At 47.1% G+C, this 19,443-nt stretch overlaps 1 protein-coding gene across 1 annotated transcript; it reads right to left on the bottom strand.

Annotated features, from left to right (window-relative positions):
* Nucleotides 1-5,506: 5,506 nt before the first annotated feature.
* Nucleotides 5,507-17,747, bottom strand: LOC123807901. Its single transcript, XM_045821955.1, is given in 6 exon segments — nucleotides 5,507-6,582; nucleotides 7,913-8,116; nucleotides 8,639-8,841; nucleotides 9,818-9,952; nucleotides 17,409-17,708; nucleotides 17,711-17,747. Coding segments are annotated over 6 exon segments (1,026 nt in total). The 3' UTR covers nucleotides 5,507-6,435.
* Nucleotides 17,748-19,443: the final 1,696 nt, after the last annotated feature.

Raw genomic sequence — 19,443 nt, 5'->3', positions numbered from 1 at the left:
AAGAAAAAGAGAGTCAGTAATTATTATTACAGAATAGTATTATGGATGATCTAAAAATTTTTTGCTTTTGGAATTTTTAAGCCTTTATAAAGAATAAACATGTTACTTTGACCTTTGGCAAAACAAAGGTGAATGCAGTACTTTGGGGTTACTTCCCAATGACACCAGGTTTCTCTGCAGACGTTCCAGGAGCCCAGGCCACTGACTTCAAGGCTGCCTGCGCCCCCCCGCGCCCCCCCCCCCCCAGCAATATAGCAAGAGACTGCTGAAGCCCTGCTCATAGAAGGTAGCATTGGGGCCCGGTCCAGGTCCCGCTTCCAGTCCTAGTGAAATCTTCCCCTTCCCCCCTCCTCATCTCTTCCTCCCCACTGATAGATGCTGTTGGAATGGTGAGTCACCTGCAGAATGCAAGCAGAAACTAGTGAGGGCTCAGGAGCAGAGAAGTTCTAAGAGAGGAAGTACCAAGGAGGTCTCCTAGAGGGCAACACACACACACACACACACACACACACACACACACGCTCCTCTGAGCTGCGCTGGGACTCTGCAGCCACACCCTGTTTACTCCACTGTGGAATGTGCTCCATTCAGGCCGGGACTGCTGTGCTAATCCTCTGAGCCCTCCAGTTCCCACCCAACCTAGTCGGACCAGCTCAGGTTGGAGAATGTGTTTTGGCTCACGGGAGTGGGGTGGTGGCGAAGGGTGGGCCTCTGCTGCTCTGCCCTGCCCGTCTCAGACACTGGTCACACTGCAGCCGCCCAAGCAGGAGGGCTGCTCCTGCAGGCTCAGTGGCAGGCTCTGGAGACTTCTTTGTGATAAGGGGGAAAGAGGAGGGTTGGGGTCGAAGATTAGCCCTTCATGGAACACTGGTCTGTTCCTGTTACACCCAGTGTCTAAAGGAAAAGATCTGCTTCCTTTAGCCTGTCCTTGAGGGCCCATTGTGCTCAGGTCCCTTCCCCAGCTCCTGCCACAATTTCCCTGCCCTTCCCTCCCATAAGACTGCACACTTACTTCCCGGTTTCCTGGAAGACTCGATCTTTCGAGAACAGAGGCCTCCTGCTAGAGAGAGCATTTCTTTTTTATGAACAGACACTCTGCTACCTACCCAGGTGTCTAAACTGACTGTAACCTGATTAAGGGGTTGGCACATTAAGTGGTTGGTTGAACTGGGGTAGGAGGAGGCGAAGGAGAAGTAAGCAGGAGAAAGAGGGGAAGAGAGGCAGAGAGACTCGGGTTCTGCCCTCGGGGAGGCCACAGGTGCTCTGCTGAGATGAACCTCCCGGGAAGGCACAGGAGCAGCTGACCGTGCACAAAGGGACTCCCATAAATACAGCCTGGGGAAGGGTGGCTGGTCAGAGAAGCACAGACTCCTGTCGTGTCATGCTTTACCCAACCTGAAAAGAAAAGAATCATCCCTCCGATAAATACTTCTGGAGGGCCTGCTCGGGTCCTGGGTGTGTAAATATCTCAGGCAAATTCCAGTTCCTTCATGGCCAGGCAGGCTCATGAGTGATGCCTTCTTACAACAGTGAGGTGTGGTGGGAGACAGTGGTGAATGGAGAGGCATGCCCCATCTAGAGGTAGGTGCTTAAAAAATGCATAAAAATGTGGTAAAGCATAACTTCCCCCCCCCGTGCCCATTTAAAAACACCTGAGAATGATCAAGACAGAAAATGACTACTGCCTTTTTGAAGTTTACCATCTAGTGGGGAGAATCAGGTAAGGCAACAGACAACTGCAGCACCAGAGACGATATGTATGCATCTATGCAGCTACATGTACAGCCTGCAGGTGACTTGCCCACATTACAGCACCATCTGTATCTACAAATGGGTGGAAAGTGGGGGAGGGAGAGGGAGAGAGAGAGAGAGAGAGAGAGGGAGAGGGAGAGAGAGAAGAAAGAAAGAAAGAAAGAAAGAAAGAAAGAAAGAAAGAAAGAGAAAGAAAGAAAGAAAGAAAGAAAGAAAAGAGAAGAGAAGAAAAGAAAAAGAAAAGAAAAGAGAAAAAAGAAAAGACAAGACATCAAAGTTGAGACCTGAAAGATGAGGAAGACAGAAACAGTCACAGGGTGTTAATGGTTGTAGGGATTCCAAGCATTACAAGCAGCCTACATAAAGGGGATTTTTATCCTCTGCCAGATTGCTTATCTTGCATTCCTCGCCTCACAGGATGCTTTGTTCTTGAAGCCTTATTCTTTATCTGAAGTGGTAGGGTCAGGTGATAACTGGGAGAGAAATAGAGAAGATGGATTTTAGCCTGGGTGGGAGGTGGAGCGGGTGCTTCGGCCTGGGTTCCACCCCTGCTGTTTCGTGGGTGCTGGGCTGAGAGAGGCAATGTGTCTGTCAGGAGACTTTCCACGGGGAATCAGGAGAGGGTATGAGCAATGGAAACAAACCTGTCGGGTGAAGGTTTAGGAGATGGGCCCTGGGTATGGGGATCTTTTTCTTTGACCCCCCACCTCTGAGCAAGTGATATTAATGACAATATAACAGTCCCTCCCACCTTCCTTTTGCAGCCACATTTGGAGGTTTGTCCCCGTAGGGCGATAAAGTGTGGTCCATAAACCCCTTAGGCTTCTGTGAGGTTGAAACTCTATTTTTCCAATAGTATTAATTAGTTGTTTGCTTGTTAACTGTGTTGATATCTGCCCCAGGGGCACGAGAAAGCAACGGCGGGTAAAACTCCTGGCACCTTAGCACATGTCACAGCAGTGACAGCAACCTGGACAGTGCCCTTGTTACTCAACACCACCATGCACTCGCAGTAACACACGGACTCATGAGCTCACTTTGCAACATTCTGTGTGATGAGATGTGAAGTTCGCATAAGGCACTTCTGCTGCTTAGGTTAGTATGAGGGTTGTCATGAGGAAAAGCACAGATATGACTGAGTTCCTGGCTGAATTAGCTGCTGCTTTTCATAGCTCATCATTTTTACTCGAGACGACGATTGTCAAACAAGCTGTGCTTATTCAGGCTTGTGTGTGTGGCAGATGTTTTCTTGAAAATAAATAAAGTAAGACTGTTACTTCAAGAAAATCAACTGACAGTATTTGTTCCCAAGGATGAAATTTGAGCTTCCAAGTGAAAATTAGGATTTCGGAATATGTGAGTCTGTCAGGAGCTTGACAGCTTTTCAGTACTTTTTGGGTTGGTTTTTCCGATAAGATTGGTAATGTTACTAATGAACGATTTTTTGATGTCGTATAATGAAATGTGACAACATTTGGAAATTTTGCATAATTCAGTGAGCCAGTATTTTCCATATGACAGCAAATGAAGTTACAAAATCATACGTTCAAAAATCCATCCATTTAAAGTCCCACATAGGCCAATGAATTTTAATGTCACATAGTACAAAAAGTTCATGACTATGATTTCAGATTCCACATTCCAACTAACCTTTAAGAAACTGTAGCTTGTTGAGTTTTGGTATAGTATGAAAGAGAAAAGCCCACAATTATCCAAAAAGGCTATTAAATACTCCTCCATCTCCCAATTACATAAGTGTGTGAGGCCACATTTTCTTCACATGTTTCAACTAAGAACAAGATGTTGAAACGGATTGAGTGCAGAAACAGATATGAGAATTTCTCTGTCTTTTATTAAAACAGACATTAGAGAGATGTGCAAAAATGTAAAATAATGACACTTTTTTCATATATTTTTTGTTTTGGAACATATAGTTATTTTTCATTAAAATGTTTGTTAAACATTTAATGGACTTATTATTATTATCATTAGATGAACCAATAAATTTTCTAAATTACTGAGTTTTATTTTTGAATATGATAGGTACATACAATAGATACAATATGCACACTTCCAAGGTCTGCAAATGTGTTTTTGTTTTTGTTTATACACTTGTCTGTTCCACCAGGTTAGAGACCAAGTACGTCTTGTTGTCATGTTCAGCTTTGTTGCCTCAGCACTTGCCACTTGGTAGATCATTAATAAATATTCGTGGAAGAAAGAAGGGCAGGAAGGGAGTTGAAAGAAGTGAAGGAGAAAAGGGAGAAGAAAATATTGAAGACTCCTTTGGAGAGGATTGGAATTACCACCAGATGGCGCTGGTGAGAATAAAGAGCGCCTGAGGAGGTGTGGTATCTAGAGAGATAATAAAAGTAGAATTTGCAGTAGTGAGTTTTATGGTGTGAGATTTCCTAACAGCAATGCTATTTGCAGGCTCCATAGGAGAGAGATGATAGGCCCAGGGCTTAATCAATTGGGTTTTCACAATCTAAATTAGATAGGCAGATTTATGCCGAATAAAATGTTGGACTTCTTCCCCCTCTTCCTCTAACAAAAGCCGAGCACATTCCTTGGAGAAGCTCCCTGCAGCCGCGGCAACTAAGCAGATTACACTGAAAGAGCCCAGTCTTTTCCATTTTGTGTTGCTAATAAGATAACATTAATCTCTGGGGTTTAGGAGTGAAATTTAGGCAGATTTATTCCGGTAAGGAGTGCACTGTAGAAACCTCGCAGCCAGCAGCTTACTCCCACAGGTCCCTGGAAGCCGCGAGTGGGGGAGGAGGAAGCTGGGGCGGAGTTGTTGGATGGGGGTGGGGAGGGGGTTACCTTCCAGAGAGGTGGCTACTTACTGGATGACAGAACAGTGTCAATGTCTGGGCTTTGTGTGAGGATCTAGACGTGGGCGTTGGGAACACTGGAAGCCCAAGCTTATTTTTTTCTTCAAGGGCATTCTGCAAAACTGACGAGAGAAGTCTTTTCCAGAAGTGAAGTTTTTATTGGCAATGCTTGTTTGAAGGGCCAGCAATAAAAGGAGCTAGATCCTAAAAAGGTGGGGGTGAAGCAGCTGGTTCTCTGAATGGGTTTAGGAGGTGCTAGAGAAGTGGGTGTAATGAGGCTGGGAGCTTGCCTGTGTCCCCCTCTGATATTTATTCATTCATTCACTGACTTGTACACGTTTTTGGAGCCTGCTGTCTGTGTGCTAGGCGCTGTGCAGGGTGCTGGGTCTGCACCGGGGACTGAAGTTGGCCTGCTGCCTACCCTCGGGGGACTTGTTTGAGGAAAGCAGTCTGTGCTGAAGAAGCCTAGACATCTTCAGGCCACCCCCTTGCCATCGACTTTCAAAACTGTTTCAGAGTCCACTGAGCTTATTCTCTAGTAACACTACCAGTGCAACTGGCCAAGTTGAAGGGCAAATTTTCCACATGAAGATGAAGGTGGGAATGATACCACCAGAGGCTCAAAAGAGTGGGCAGGGATGCCGTTTGCCCTTGATGGCCCTTCCTCCTTCCCTACTTCCCTTACCTCCTGCTCTTCTTGTTTCCATGAATATTTATTTATTTTTCATTACAACATTTTTATTATATTTTTTACATTACCTTTTAGTCCCCTTATACCTCCCTCCCCCCAGCAATCACCACACTGTTGTCCATGTCCATGAGTCCTTTTTCTTTTTTGCTCAATCCCTCCACCCCCTAACCTGCCCCTCCCACTGGCTGTCAGACTGCTCTCCCTCCATGAGTCTGCCCCATTTTCCTTGTTAGTTCAGTTTGTTCACTAGATTCCACATATGAGTGAGATCACATGGTCCACGAATATGTATTGATCACCTACTAAGTGACAGGTGCTAAAGCAACAAAGCTGAAGAAGACATACTTGGTCTCCGACCTGGTGGAACATGCAAGTGTGTGAAAAAGAACAAAAACACATTTACAGACTGGTTAGCAAGGTGAAGGATGAGGGACCTGGGAACCAACTTTTGATAAAGATGCTCAGGGAAGACGTTTCTGAGGAAACGAATTAAGCCAAGATTCGTCAACTTTGGCGCTATTGACATTTTGGGTCAGGCAATTCTTTTGTTGTGGGGACTGTTCTGCACACTGTCCAATGTCCAGCAGCATCCCTGGCCTCTGCCCCCTAGATGCAAGTAGCACCCTCCACCTCCCCCCCATGACAACCAACTACATCTCCAGATATTGTCAAATGTCCCTTGGGGGCCAAAATTGCTCCCAGTCGAGAACCACATATTTAGGCTGAGTCCTGAAAGGTGAGATGATGGATGGCCAGAGAGAACAGAATTGCCCTGGGGGTCCTTGAGGCCACAGGAAGGAGTTTGGATCTTCTAAACTGAAAGAAATTATTGATTTTCATCATGGGTGACGTGATTGACTTTGAATTTTGAAAAGATCATTCCGGCTGTGGAGAGGAGAAAGGTTTGACGGGAGTCGTAGAGAAAGTCATCGCCGTCAAAGGAGGCAGGCGTCTGCCCGACACCCAGGACGTGATGTTGGCCGGGACTGGGGCGAAGAGGAGATAAATGGTCACCCTTGTTTGAATTTGAACACCCAGGTCTTGCTAAGTGATTTGATGTGGAGATTCCATCCCTAAGCATATCTGATGGTGCCCCCTTTGCTCCCTGGTCTAGGGGTAGCATTTGCTGGGAGGAGGGGGTGGCGTGGGTCAACTTTAAGCCCCATCACGTAGCTGCCATCCAGCGTAGCTCTCAGAAGAACATGTGTTGGGGCTAATGTTTGTCTGAGATGAGGTATAGAAATGAGTAACTGGGGATTCTGGCTGACAGTGTCTCTTGGGCCCCAATTTCTGCTCATAAACCTAGAAAGGCAGAAAATACAGAGCTGATTAACGAGTGAAGGCTAATTGAGGCTCAATGCTAAAGTCTTAATTTTCAAAGACCCTAATGAAGCAAAATCCACTCAGCGTCCCCAGCTGGGCAAAATGGAAGCACAGTGACCTGGAAATCAGGCCGGGGATGAGTAAAACTGTTGGTTTGACTGGAACCTGACCTTGGGCCTCCTGACTGGGGTTGAAGAGGGATCAGCAGGCGTTAGGGAACAGGGGACTGAGGCTGTGTGGCGAAGAGCATTACGTGTTACCAGGGGAGTGGGAGAACAGCAGGGCCCAACTCTAATAAAATATTAGGGGCTCAAGGAAGGCCTGTTTGTTAGTTTGTTTTTAATTGCATAGAACATGGTTGCCAGGATTTTAAATTACAGTGCTCTAGGCATGTAATTAAGCGAGAGGGCTTAGGAGGGCTTAGTTGGCACCAACTGGGATACCGAGTTGTTGATGCAGCTTATGAGAGTGATCTTCTGATATTAAAATTCAGGGGCTGAGTGTTTGTGTGTCCCTCACCCTGTTTGTGTGTTTTTCTTCTGGGCCTCCAAGCTCCAAGTGAAAATAACCAGCCCCTGCCATCCCCCCTTAATTTTTTTGGGGGGGGGGTGCTCCCTGTGTGAAAATCCCCATCCAGGCCTGAGTCTGGCCTGCAGCAACAGTGTCCAGTGGAAGGGGCTTCTGGGCCTAAAACAAGGGTGGATCATTCAGCTCAATTGTGAGCCATCCCAATCCTTCCAAATGCCCCAGAGCAAATCTCTTCTGCTTAAAATCACAGAATTTTAGAGCTGTATATAAACTTTACAAGAACCTTTCCATTGTATATACGAGAAATCTGAGAGCCCAAGTCATGAACTGAGTTGCTCAAGGTCACTCAGCTGGTGGGTGGTGTCAGGAAATGACCAGGACTGGAACCTGGGCCCCAGGTGCCCTCTGGTATAACCCGGAGGCCCCCAGGTGGCTATGGAACCGTCTCTTCTCCGCCCACCCCACCTTCAACATGAATTGCCATTCTCTCTGGAATACCTGCCGTTTTCCCAGTCTCTTCGCCAGAAGTCTGGGGACTCTGCTGCAGAGGTTTCATGGATGGAGAAGAGCAATGTCATAGCCCAGGTAACTGGAGTGCTTTATGAAATAGTAGAGGATAGTTCACTTTTCAAGTCACGAGGGAACCATTTCACCTCGGCAGAGGCAACTCCCTCAGTGAACCCTAATGGCCTGGAAGAGCTCCTGCCCCTCCCCAAAGTGAGCAATTTCCTCTGCTCTGCCAGCACAGGCCCATTACATCATGGAGACGCTCTGTATTTACCTGGCGATTATCTGGAACGGGAGCAGGCCCTCTCAAGAGGTTCTCTTTGATCCTTCCTGGCAGTGCCCTCAGAGGTGGGGAGATGGGGCTGGGAAGCAGATGAAGGTCCTCAGTGGTTCCCGAGAATGACCAGAAGTCAGGACCAGATCTCCAGGCTTCTGGGCCCCCGGACCCTGCACTGTGCCCTTGGGGACCTTGCTGCTGCTGCAGCAAACAGAGGATTTTAGGGTCCCAGTTTCCCCTCCCCCCAGGTCAGTGAAGGAGTTGCACAGGCGGATGAAGGTGAAGGGCCTGTGAATCTTCAGGATGGAAGCCTATGCGCTTGTTTCAGGTGACCGCGTCCCGCATGTCTGCGATGCCTTGATTTCAGGTATCCTGTCCTACCCTCTTTTTAAGTTCAGGTGCTTACTAAAATTCATATTCTGAGTTTTGGTTCTGAAGACAGAGATATTTATTCAGAAAAGGCATTCTTCACCCCTTTCCTGGTAGTTGGCTTTGAACCTCACAAAACCCTCTGTGGGAAGAAAGGAATTAACACCCCTGCCCCTCCCTGCCCATCACACCAGCCAATCATCTAGAGAACCTGTGTCTGGGGCCCAGCAAGGGGGTGTGTGTGTGTGTGTGTGTGTGTGTGTGTGTGTGTGTGTGGGTTTGGGAATCAGTTCTGTGTTCAAATGCCCGTTCCAGCACTGCCATGATTTACAGCATCCCGGTCGTCTCTCGTACCTGGAGCCCAGCCCAGGGCCTCGCACCGGTGCTTCCCTTCCTCTGGAATGTTCTCCTCCCACATGCCTGCACCCCTTCCTTCTTCAAGCCTTCCAGGGCCCCCTCCACTTCGCAGTCCTCCTCACCCTTGCACCATCTTCTTCCTTGCTTTGTTTCTCCGGAGCTCCCATCACGCTCCAGCCCGGCGATTTTCAACTGGGATGCTGCAAGGATTTTTAAAACATGCGTGACCTGGCCACTTAGTCAGAGGCACTGACCTCTGCTTCCTCAGACTGTCACATAAACACAATGACAACAGCCAACATGACAACAGCCACCCGGTGTGAATGAATTAAAAGAATACCTACTTTTTTTGTCAGATTGGCAAAAAATCTATTTTTTGGAGTGCCGCAATATTTTACTAATAAATTTATGTGAGCCATGAGGTGGACAAGGTTGAAAATCGCTGCTCTAGCTATTGTCATACAACTCATGTATTTTGTTCATTACCTGTCTTCCCCAAATGCAGTGTAGGTGCCACCAGGGCAGGGGCTGTTGTTGTCTCTGCTCACTGAGGTGTCCCCACGTCGAGAGCAGTGTGCCCGGCTCTGGGCACGAGGTCAAGGCATCTGAATGGATACATGAATCTGAGCAAGTAACGCACCTCTCTGAGCCTCTGTCCTCCCTCTCTCAAAAGGAATTAGAGCAGACAACTGCTGTAGATAAAAATGAGGGCCAACACAGATCAAGTTCTTATTCAGTGCCAGTCCTCAAATGTTCTAAGGGCCTTACCTGGATTTTATTTTTTAAAATCCTCTCCCAAATCCTATGAGATATTCTTTTTATCTTCATTTTACAGAAAAGGAACCCGAGGCTTAGAGATGCTGAGTCACCCATCCGGGGTCACACAAAATTCAAGCCTGTATTTGTCTGAGCCCAGAGCCGGCACTCTGAACCCCCACAGTGCAGCGCACAGCGACTGCAGCCACAGCTCTGCCAGGGCCTCTCCGGGTCACACAGCACAAGGCCCTTGTGGTCTGTTGGCCCCTTCTCTCGTGGGAGCCCATCCCTCCCACTGAAGCCTGGCATTTTGGAAGCGTGTCCTGTCCTCAGGAGTGAGTGTGGCGTGTCCAGCAGTGAGATGGATGGTTTAATCCCTGGGAGACCTCAGTTCTGACACCCCCTCTGCCAGTCACTTACCGTGTGATCGTGGGCAATCCCTTCCTCTCCCTGGGCCCCACGTGCTGCTGGTGTGATGAGTGCTGAGGTCTCTCCCAGCTCGATGGGCCCTCAGACAGTGGGAGGACCTCACAGGGCTACGGCCTTGACCCTGCTCTGCTCAGTAACATTGTCCATCCTGCTTGGAAGACCACAGCAACAGTGACAGACTCTGACACAGCTTTTCCAACTTGGTTCCTTCTCCATTTCCTGTTTGCAGGGTGGATTAAAAACTTGGACTAGGATTTTCATAAAGACAGACCCATGGCTCCTGGGAGTGCCCTGAGGGAATTTATGACATGCCAGAGGAGGAAGGAAATCCTTTGTCTCACTGCTGCTGTTTTATCTGGAGTGATTCCAAAGGACACTGGCCTGTTGACAATGCCTCCTGAGGGCCCTGCGGTGGCCCTCCCTCTCCTCGCCCCTGGCCTGTGCCTATCCTGGCCGCCTGTGGACTGCTTCAGGGCCAGCACCACCGGGCATGCTCCGACTGACCCTGCCAGCAGAAGCAGTAGGTAGTGCCTGGTCTCCCTTTTGGCCTCCCTGGCCCCCTCTTCCCAGAACCTGGGGCACCCTGTGGAGAGGCCACCGGCATCTCATGCCTTTGGAAAAACTTGGCCAAGAGGCAGCTAGCAGTGATGAAATGATTGCTTTCAGGCCTTAGAATCAAAGCTGGCGACTGCCTGGGTGGGCCCTGAGTCAGCCATCCGGACCTGGGGTCCCCACCTCCCCGGGTTCTGCTTCCCCACCCTCCTCCCCTCCTATTGTGCTTCCTTGATGTGCGCATCTACCTCACCACTTCTCTCGGTCCCAGCCGCGTGCATTCCTTGACTCCAGGTGCCCTCTGCTCACTTACTCTCTTTCCACTTCCTTAGTTCCCCCCCCTCCTCACTCCCACCCACACAGCACACTTCATGAGAACCAGCTCCTGGAGAACTGGGAGAGCGAGTCCCAGGTCCTCTGTGGCCTTTGGCTCCAGTCCCCTCTCTGCATTCTTTCCTCTCCATCTTTCAGGTACCTGCCCCCTCCAAGTGCGCTTCCCCACCCATCACCGCCTGTGCTGAGGACAGGACCGGGTATCAGTCCTGTGTCCCTCGGGTGGCCCCATGGCATGACGTTCTGGGAAAGGCCTGCGCTCTGGAGGTTAATAGCATGGGGTGGAATCTGGGCTCTGTTCCTTACATGCAGCTTCGGGTATGTCACCCGCTGTTTATGCTCCAGTTCCCTCAGTCTGTCAGCCGGGGCTGACAATAGTGTAGACCTCGTGGAATTGTGAGGATTAAATGACTAATGTGTGTAAACACTTTGGACAGTGCCTGACACTTGAGAAGTTTTATAGAAATTAGGTGTTGTTATCCATGGAAGTAGGAATCGGTGGAGTGTAGCTAAGAGTTCCTCTGCATGTAGGACAGGGCCCCTTTCAGCCATGGCAAGCTGACTGAAGAGCCATCATGGGCTGACCAGGCTACAAGGGTGGCCAGGCCAATGTTGGCGATGCCCAGGAAGGGCTAAAACAAGTTCCCAAATCAACCCGAGTCAGCTTGAGGCTTGGGAGCCGCTGCAGAGAGGAGGAGCCGCTGTAGAGAGGAGGAGTTGAGGCAGAGAATGGAAGGTGGTTTCCATGCAGAAGGGATGACATCACTCTTGCACTCCCTGGACCCTGGGTGAGCATCAGGCCAGGGCAGGTGGGAGGACAGAGAGCACTTGCTGTTGCAGGGGAGGTTTGGACGGCCAAGATGAACAACACGTATGCGTCCCTAGGAACATACTGAGGATGGGTTGGTGGGACCCGCTCACTGCATGTGGAGGGCTGACATGCCAACCAAGGCCATTTAAATCGTCACAACCCATCCCCCACATTTCCTTCACCCCTTCTCCCCTCTTCAGGCTCTCAGGGCCATTCATGGGGTCCCTTTTCCTTCCCAGGAGAGACCCCTTGGAAAAGCCTCTGCCAGCAGCCACACCGAGGGTGAAAGAGTTAAGGTCTCTCAGATGTCTTCTAAGTTTTCCCCACGTGGGAGGGACGGCAGGCCCTGACTTTTATTAGAGAATCACTATCTCACCAAGCAAGAGGGCAGATGGTAGAGTCCGACACCTCCTTCCTACTGCTCCCTGGCTCAAGGGTTGTCCTGTCTTCCCAAGTGAGGAGCAGCACCTGGCACACGGAGCGTGGGCCTCTGTTCCTCCTAGAGCGCTGCTCACACTGGACCTCTGCAGTTGCCCGTGGACCTCACCAGCCTAATCGTGGACCCTGCCTCAGGATCCCTTCCTCCCCATTCTTGGCTGTCTTTTATGAAGGGCTGCAGGTAGGAGGGAGGTGACTGTGAGGAGTGGGAGTAATCAGATTGAAATGCAGGGCTGAGCAGGACCAGTCCTTGGGGCAGGAGGAGAAGGCTGCAGCCGCAGGGACAGCAGGCCCCAAGCATTGCCTCCTGTTCCCTCCTGTCACCGCGGAGGGAGCTGTGCCGTCTCACAGATGATGAATTGGGAGCTGGGCAGGAGCGATCCGGTACCCATAGATCCAGCGCTCCGCTGGTTCATTAGGAAGAGAAATGACTGAGCCAAAGCTGCCAAGAGCCACCCCATTAGGATTGTTTTTTCCTGGCACTTTCCACAGCATTGCCAAGCTAATGGAGGGATCAGGGTATCTGATGCTAGGAGCAACGGGAAAACCAGGTGTCCACTGGGTAGGCAGTCAGGTGTGTGCCTGGCCTGGTGGCAGTGCCCGGTGTCCTGACAGGGACTCTTACGGTCTCCCTGGGCTCAGAAAGGGACCGTCTCCAGGTCTGTACCTCCAGGTTCCCACGTTAACAGGCTGCTGGCTGGGCAGGGCTGCCCCCCAGTGACTCAGCAGGAAGAGAGTTCCAGGCAATGCGTTGTCTCCTCTGAAGGATCTTGCCTGAGAAATAGCTGAGGCCAGAGTGCAGTGGTTGGGTCTGTTTGCTGTTTCAACATTCTTCAGCAGCCGCTCTGCCCGCCTCCCCCATTCATTGACACATACAATTGTTGTGTTTTTCCATCTTCAGAAAAATGCTGTGCAAACTCATCTTCCAGCAAGTCCCTTAGCCCCAGGGGTGATGTTCAAAATAGTGCCAGGCATTAATGCTTTTATAGCAGGATGCCAAGGAGGTCCAGGGCCCTGACAACAAGGGGACTTGGGTGGCTCAGGGCACAGCCATTGACCAGGTGGATGGAAAGCACTTTAATATATTGGAGGGGAACAGGGATTCACTTTTTCTTTACTTTATTGTAAAAAACACACAACATTAAATTGACCCCCTTAATCATTTTTAAGAGCTTGTTTCAGTAGTGTTAAGTATATTTACACTGTTGGGCAACAGGTCTCTAGAACTTTTCCATCTTGCAAAACTGAAAGTCTGTACCCACTAAACACTAAGTTTCCCTTCTTTCTCCCCTCAGCCCCTGGCAACAGCCTTCCTACTTTTTGCGTCTACGATTTTGACTACTCTGGATACTTTATGTGAGTGGAAGCATGCAACTGTTGTCCTTTTGTGACTGGCTTGTTTCACTCAGCATCATGTCCCTGAGGTTCAAAACACGTCAGTATTTTAACAGCTCAGGTTTGCGCTCATGTATTGGCTGAATGTCAGCCCTGTGTTGCCTTCCACCTCAAACTTGAGCCCTGTTGCACAGTTGTGGAAATTATTCTTGCTTGAATATTAAGGAAATCCCCTTCCTCATCCCCAAACCCTTATAATGGCTCTTTCCCCAGTGTGTTTAGGAGACTTTTGGAGCATGGGAAATCTTTCTACTTTGGTCAGTGTTTTGGTCAAGAGCTCATGAACCAACACTTTCTAGTTCCTTCCCAACTATTTCCTTCAATATACTACATATTACCTAAATGGAGTATCTTGTTGTTTTTTTTGTTTGTTTTTTTTATTTTAAACACACGCTAAACATTCACATCTTCATGCCTTGGCTTATGCAATTTTCTCTATAAGGAGAGCCTTCTTTTGTTGACAAAAATTCCCAAAGCGATATGGAAAAAGGAGAAACTTTATCCAGGTGAGCAGTTTGCAAACTGGGGAAACACAGTCTCCAAAGGCAACAAAAAATGCATTTCACCAAGACAACAGGGAGGCCACCTTTTATAGCAAAAGTTCCACCCAGGTTCCTGATTGGTTCAATTTTATGCAAATGAGGTTTCCAAATTTGTACAGTTCAGATTGGTCTGAATTGTGCAGTTCTGATTGGTCAGTATTGTGTGTTCTAACTAGTCGTTATAGAGCAGTTCTGACTGGTCAGTCTAGATGCAGTAAGGATAAAATTGTGTACTTCTGATCGGACAGGGCAGGTATCAGTCTGCTGGTCAAATGACAAATCAGAAACTGCCTTATAATGGTTGGCTCAGATGGCAGGAGCATACAACAGGAGGTTGAAAGCTCAGTCTGTGGCTTTTCCTGGAATGCAGAGTGTGTGAGAAGCCTCTGTCAGCAATGGCCACTAGATCCTGGTTACAAATTTGGGCCCAGTTTGTTACGAAAAGTTCACTTTGACAGATGTATTTCCTCTCAGGGTTCACAGTCTTCTCACTGAGTCCAACTCACACTCAGCTGCTAAGGCCTACTCAAACTGCACCTTCTCCATGGAAGTCTCCAACTATTCCTCTATTCAGAAATGATCTCCCTTTCCTCTGATACCCTAAAATGCTTTTTTCTAAAACTTCAGTACGATGCCTACAATTTTGTCATCACCATCATCATCATTTGGTAGTATTTACTGAGAATCTACTCTGTCATGAAAATAGTATGCACTTTACAGTCTCATTTGCATTTCTATCTTGTAAAATAGTTACTTATGCATGTTCTTTTTTTTCCTTTCTAGGTCATAATAATAAAAACTGAGATTTGCCATCAAACAGACATGGGCTTGGACTCTAGTTCCATTATTGGCTGAAGTACTTTGGGCAAATGACGTGTCCTGTTAAACCTCAGCTTTCTTGCTGATAAAACAAACACAGATAATAATGCTTCAGGTCATGTTGTGTTGCATGAAGTAATAGTAATAGGTAGTATTTACTGCTACTGAAGAGTAGTAGTAGTAGTAGTAGTATTTACTGCTACTGAATACTACTGCATTTACTGAATGCCTATTATGTGCTAAGCAATGCTCCAACTACCTCTTCTTTATTATCATCTTATTTACCATAATAAATTAAAACCTTATAACAACTCCAGAAGGTAAGTTTACAAAGGGAGATTATAATGCAAAGAAGTTTAAGCCAGTAAGTGGAAAAGCCAGCATAAAAACTTCAGAATTCTTACTTTTTAAAATATATTTTATTGATTATGCTATTACATTTGTCCCATTTTTTCTCCCCTTTTTTCCCCACTGCCCTGCACTCCCTCCCTCCAGTACTCCCCTCCACCCTTAGTTCATGTCCATGGGTCATACATGTAAGTTCTTTGGCTCCTCCATTTCCCATACTATTCTTAACCTCCCCCTGTCTATTTTGTATCAACCCTTTATGCTTCTTATTCCCTGTACACTTTCCCCCCATTCTCCCCCTTCCCCTCCCCATCGATCTCCATGAGGTCTCCACTTCTGTGATTCTATTCCTGTTCTAGTTGTTTGCCTAGTTTTAGTTTTTATTTTTTAGGTTCAGTTGTTGATAGATGTGAGTTTGTTGTCATTTTATTGTTCATAGTTTTGATCTTCTTTTCCTTAGATAAGTCCCTTTAACATTTCATATAATAAGGACTTGGTGATGATGAACCCCTTTTACTTGACCTTACCTGAGAAGCACTTTATCTGCCCTTCCATTCTAAATGATAGCTTTGCTGGATAGAGTAATCTTGGATGTAGGTCCCTGCCTTTCTTGACCTTGAATACTTCTTTCCAGCCCCTTCTTGCCTGTAAGATTTTTTTTGAGAAATCAGCTGAAAGTCTTATGGACACTCCTTTGTAGATAATTCTCTCCTTTCTTCTTGCTGCTTTTAAGATTCTCTCCTTATCTTTAATCCTGGGTAATTTAATTATGATGTGCCTTGCTGTGTTTCTTCTTGGACCCAACTTCTTTGGGACCCTCTGCGTGTCCTGGACTTGCATGTCTAGTTCCTTTGCCAGATTAGGGACGTTTTCCTTCATTACTTTTTCAAATAAGTTTTCAGTTTCTTGCTCTTCCTCTTCTCCTTCTGGCACCCCTATGATTTGGATGTTGAAACATTTAAAGCTGTCCCAGAGGTTTCTCAGCCTCTCCTCATTTCTTTGAATTTTTGTTTCTTCATTCTGTTACAGTTGGATGTTTATTTCTTCCTTTTGTTCCAAGTTGTTGATTTGAATGCCAGTTTCCTTCCCTTCACTATTGGTTCCCTGAATATTTTGCTTTATTTCACTTTGGGTAGCCTTCATTTCCTCCTTATTTTGTGATCAGACTCACCCATTTCTGTGAGTACCCTGATTATCAGTGTTTTGAACTCTGCATCCAGTAAGTTGGCTATCTCCTTGCTTAGCTCTTTTTCTGGAGTTTGATTTGTTCTTTCATTTAGGTCGTATTTCTTTGTTTTGGCTCACTGGTCTGCATGAATGTTTCTTCTTTAACTCCTTGGTTGTCAAACTTCCATATAGTTTGATTTTCTGGCAGTTCTGGTTGTTTTTGTTTTTAAATTGGTTGTTATCCTTCTTATGGGTTGTGTGAGGAAGTAAAGCATATCTACACCTCCATCCTGGCAGGAGCTCCCAGAATTCTTACTCTTAATCATTACCAACAGTTACCTCCCTACGGTGTATAATCTTCAGCACCTGCTGGACAGTATCTGCTTAATACTTAGCCCAGCACAGGCAAGTAGAAGCTGCTATTTTTTTTTTCATTTTAATCAAGAACTTTGTTTAAACAACCAGATGCTTGACTTGAAGGGAATACTACCTAGGATTCATTTCTTTTTTTTTTTTAAGATTTTGTTTACTTTATTTTTAGAGAGGGAAGGGAGGGAGAGAGAGAGAGAGAGAGAGAGAGAGAGAAACATCAATGTGTGGTTGCTGGGGGTTGTGGCCTGCAGCCCAGGCATGTGTCCTGACTGGGAATCGAACCTGTGATGCTTTGGTTCGCAGCCCGTGCTCAATCCACTGAGCTATGCCAGCCAGGGCGGATTCATTTCTTTAGAGTAATTTATCCCTACTTAAAGACAGATTGCTCTACATGTAACAGCTATGTACAAAAAGTTATAAAGTTGTCTTTGTCTTACAATGATAAATAAAAAACCTCAAAATTCTCCAATCAAGCAAGGTATGCAATAATTTTTTGTGTTGTTCTCTTTTTTCTTAAACAGCAAGAGCAAAATAACTTACTGGAATATAAAAATAAGAGCTGAATGAGCATGCCACTGATGGAGAAGGGGGTATCTTCAGAGAACCAGTATTTTCCCCATCCTATCTCCATGTGATGTCAATCAAAATATACCATTGGCCATTTAGTTAAAAAATGCAAACGCTTGTGCACATACATCAGTTACTTTACATACAATAAAGGAATAGGGAAAGGGAAAATGAAAAAATAGAGGACACTATATTGTAGTATTCAAGATGTGATGGAACCGAGTTGCAGTTTTCTAACTGAGAATGTCTTCTTGGTCTGGAAGAATGGAGTTCTGAAGTGAAGTAGCAGGTTCCCTTTTTAGTAGACCCCCTGTTGGCTGCTGGAACACCTCAATTGTATCTTCATCCTCCATTTCCAACTGTGCAGGTGTGTCTGTTTCATTGATTGGCTGCCCATCAATTCGGAATCTGATCTGCCTCATCGACAGACCCTGTTGTTCACAATAGGCTTTCATGAGTTTACTACGTGGCGTGTGCCTCTTAATCTGAAACAGCACCACGCAACCATCCTCCTCCACCACCTTCAAACTAATGTGATCTCAGTCTTGACTCCTTCCTTGGGCTTTTCATCGGCCATGGCGAGCGCCAGAGTCTCTTTAGCTGCCTCTTCACAAAAGAGGTATCAGGTCTGTTGGAAGCTGCTATTCTTATTCCTACTCTAGCCATTGAAGGCTGGAGTCTTCCCTGTGCATCTTTGTTTCCCCACAGCACCTCATGGTAGGAATAGCTTGCAGTTGTTAAGCATTTGCCACGAATTTGCATTTGCCAGGAATTGTGGCAAGTCCCTCACCCTATCACAATTAATGAATCATTGAATAAATGCATGGATGAAAAGAGGGGACAAAAACTCTTGAACAATGGGCAAAAATGGTCTGAAAAGAAGAGTCATCCCTGCTAGGTTGTTAGCCAGGCAAGAAGAGGTGGTAATGGAGGAGAGGCCTCCCAGGGATCTGACTTATGCCCAGTATTCATCAGTGTTTTCATTAATGACTGCAAAGATGGAGTGCAGAGTATGCTAATCAAATTGGTGAAGCCTGCAAGGCGGGATAGAAGCTGAGCACTTAGGAGGCCAGCTCGAGCTTGCAGACAGTACTTGACAAATTAGATAAATAAACAGAGTCAATAAACGGAGCTCCAGGAGCTGCAGACTTCAAGTGGCTCCGAGGGAGCAGACAATTCTCATGGCTCTGCCCAGAGAAGCTTTGACCCACTTTTCTTCAGGCTTCACCTGGCTTGACTGCACATTTGGGGCAAATCTGAGTGCAGTTCCCTTGAGGAACGTGGGCCTGGAGGCTTCACGGTCCAAGCCCCTATTCCAAAGGCTAAGCTGTCCCCATTCCATCCTGCCCCACCCCTTCTCGCCCTAGCCATCTGCTTAGCTGGGTCTCACAGGGAAAGGAGATGGCTCCACTTGCCCCTGCAAAGACCGGAGACTTGGCAAAGACAGGAGACTTGGCAAAGACAGGAACTTGCCCCATGATGCCCCACTCCTGCCCACCAAAATGGTGCTGCCCTTCTCTCTTCCTAGATAGTCTCATCATTAAGCAACTTGTTTTCCCATTTGATGCTGTGCTGGGGGTTCCTTGGGAAAGTGTGTTGGGTGTGAAAGAAGGGACAAGGACACAGTGTGATCTGGCAGGGAATGCCCTCTGCCTGCCCTGCCAGCCTCTGGGAGGGAGACAACGTCTGAGCAATTTGTCAGTTACAAACCTGTGTGGGCTTTGTAGCTCCTGTCTCGTTCTTCTGGAGCTATGTGGCATCAGGTAAGTTACTTAACTTCTCTGAGTCAGGTCCCTCTGGTTACCAATAATTGAAAAGCCACTCTATTTATCTTAATCAAAACAGAGTACTTGATTTGAAGAATAAGAGAGATTCTCAGGAAACCTGAGAGCTGGTGAGAGGGTCTCAGTGGACCGTGGTGTGGCCTCTTTCTTCCTCTTCTCTGCAGTTACAAAGTTCTCTGCTCCTGTTTTTACCCAGCACACCTGATTCTTTCTCCTTTCTCAGTCGGCCTTCACGGTACACCTGGCTACACACCTGGGGCCGGTGTTACAGCCCCATCTTTACGGAGGGCCTAACAGTGAGGACATATGCCTCTATATTCAAATGTACATTTCTGGTAAAAGGAAACTGCACTGGGGTTAAGCTCCTACCCTGGCCTGAGGAAGTGTGGTATGTGCTTGGTGCTAACATGCCAGTAGCAACCCATTTTGGTGGCAGGGTGGCAGGTTCTCAGAGAAGAGGCAAGAATGGGGAATCACCCAATCAGGTGT

This window comes from Phyllostomus hastatus, unplaced genomic scaffold (genome assembly GCF_019186645.2).
Source record: "Phyllostomus hastatus isolate PE091 unplaced genomic scaffold, TTU_PhHast_1.1 phas_scaffold_501, whole genome shotgun sequence".
Lineage (NCBI taxonomy): Eukaryota > Metazoa > Chordata > Mammalia > Chiroptera > Phyllostomidae > Phyllostomus > Phyllostomus hastatus.
This window is presented reverse-complemented; position numbering and strand designations above follow the sequence as displayed.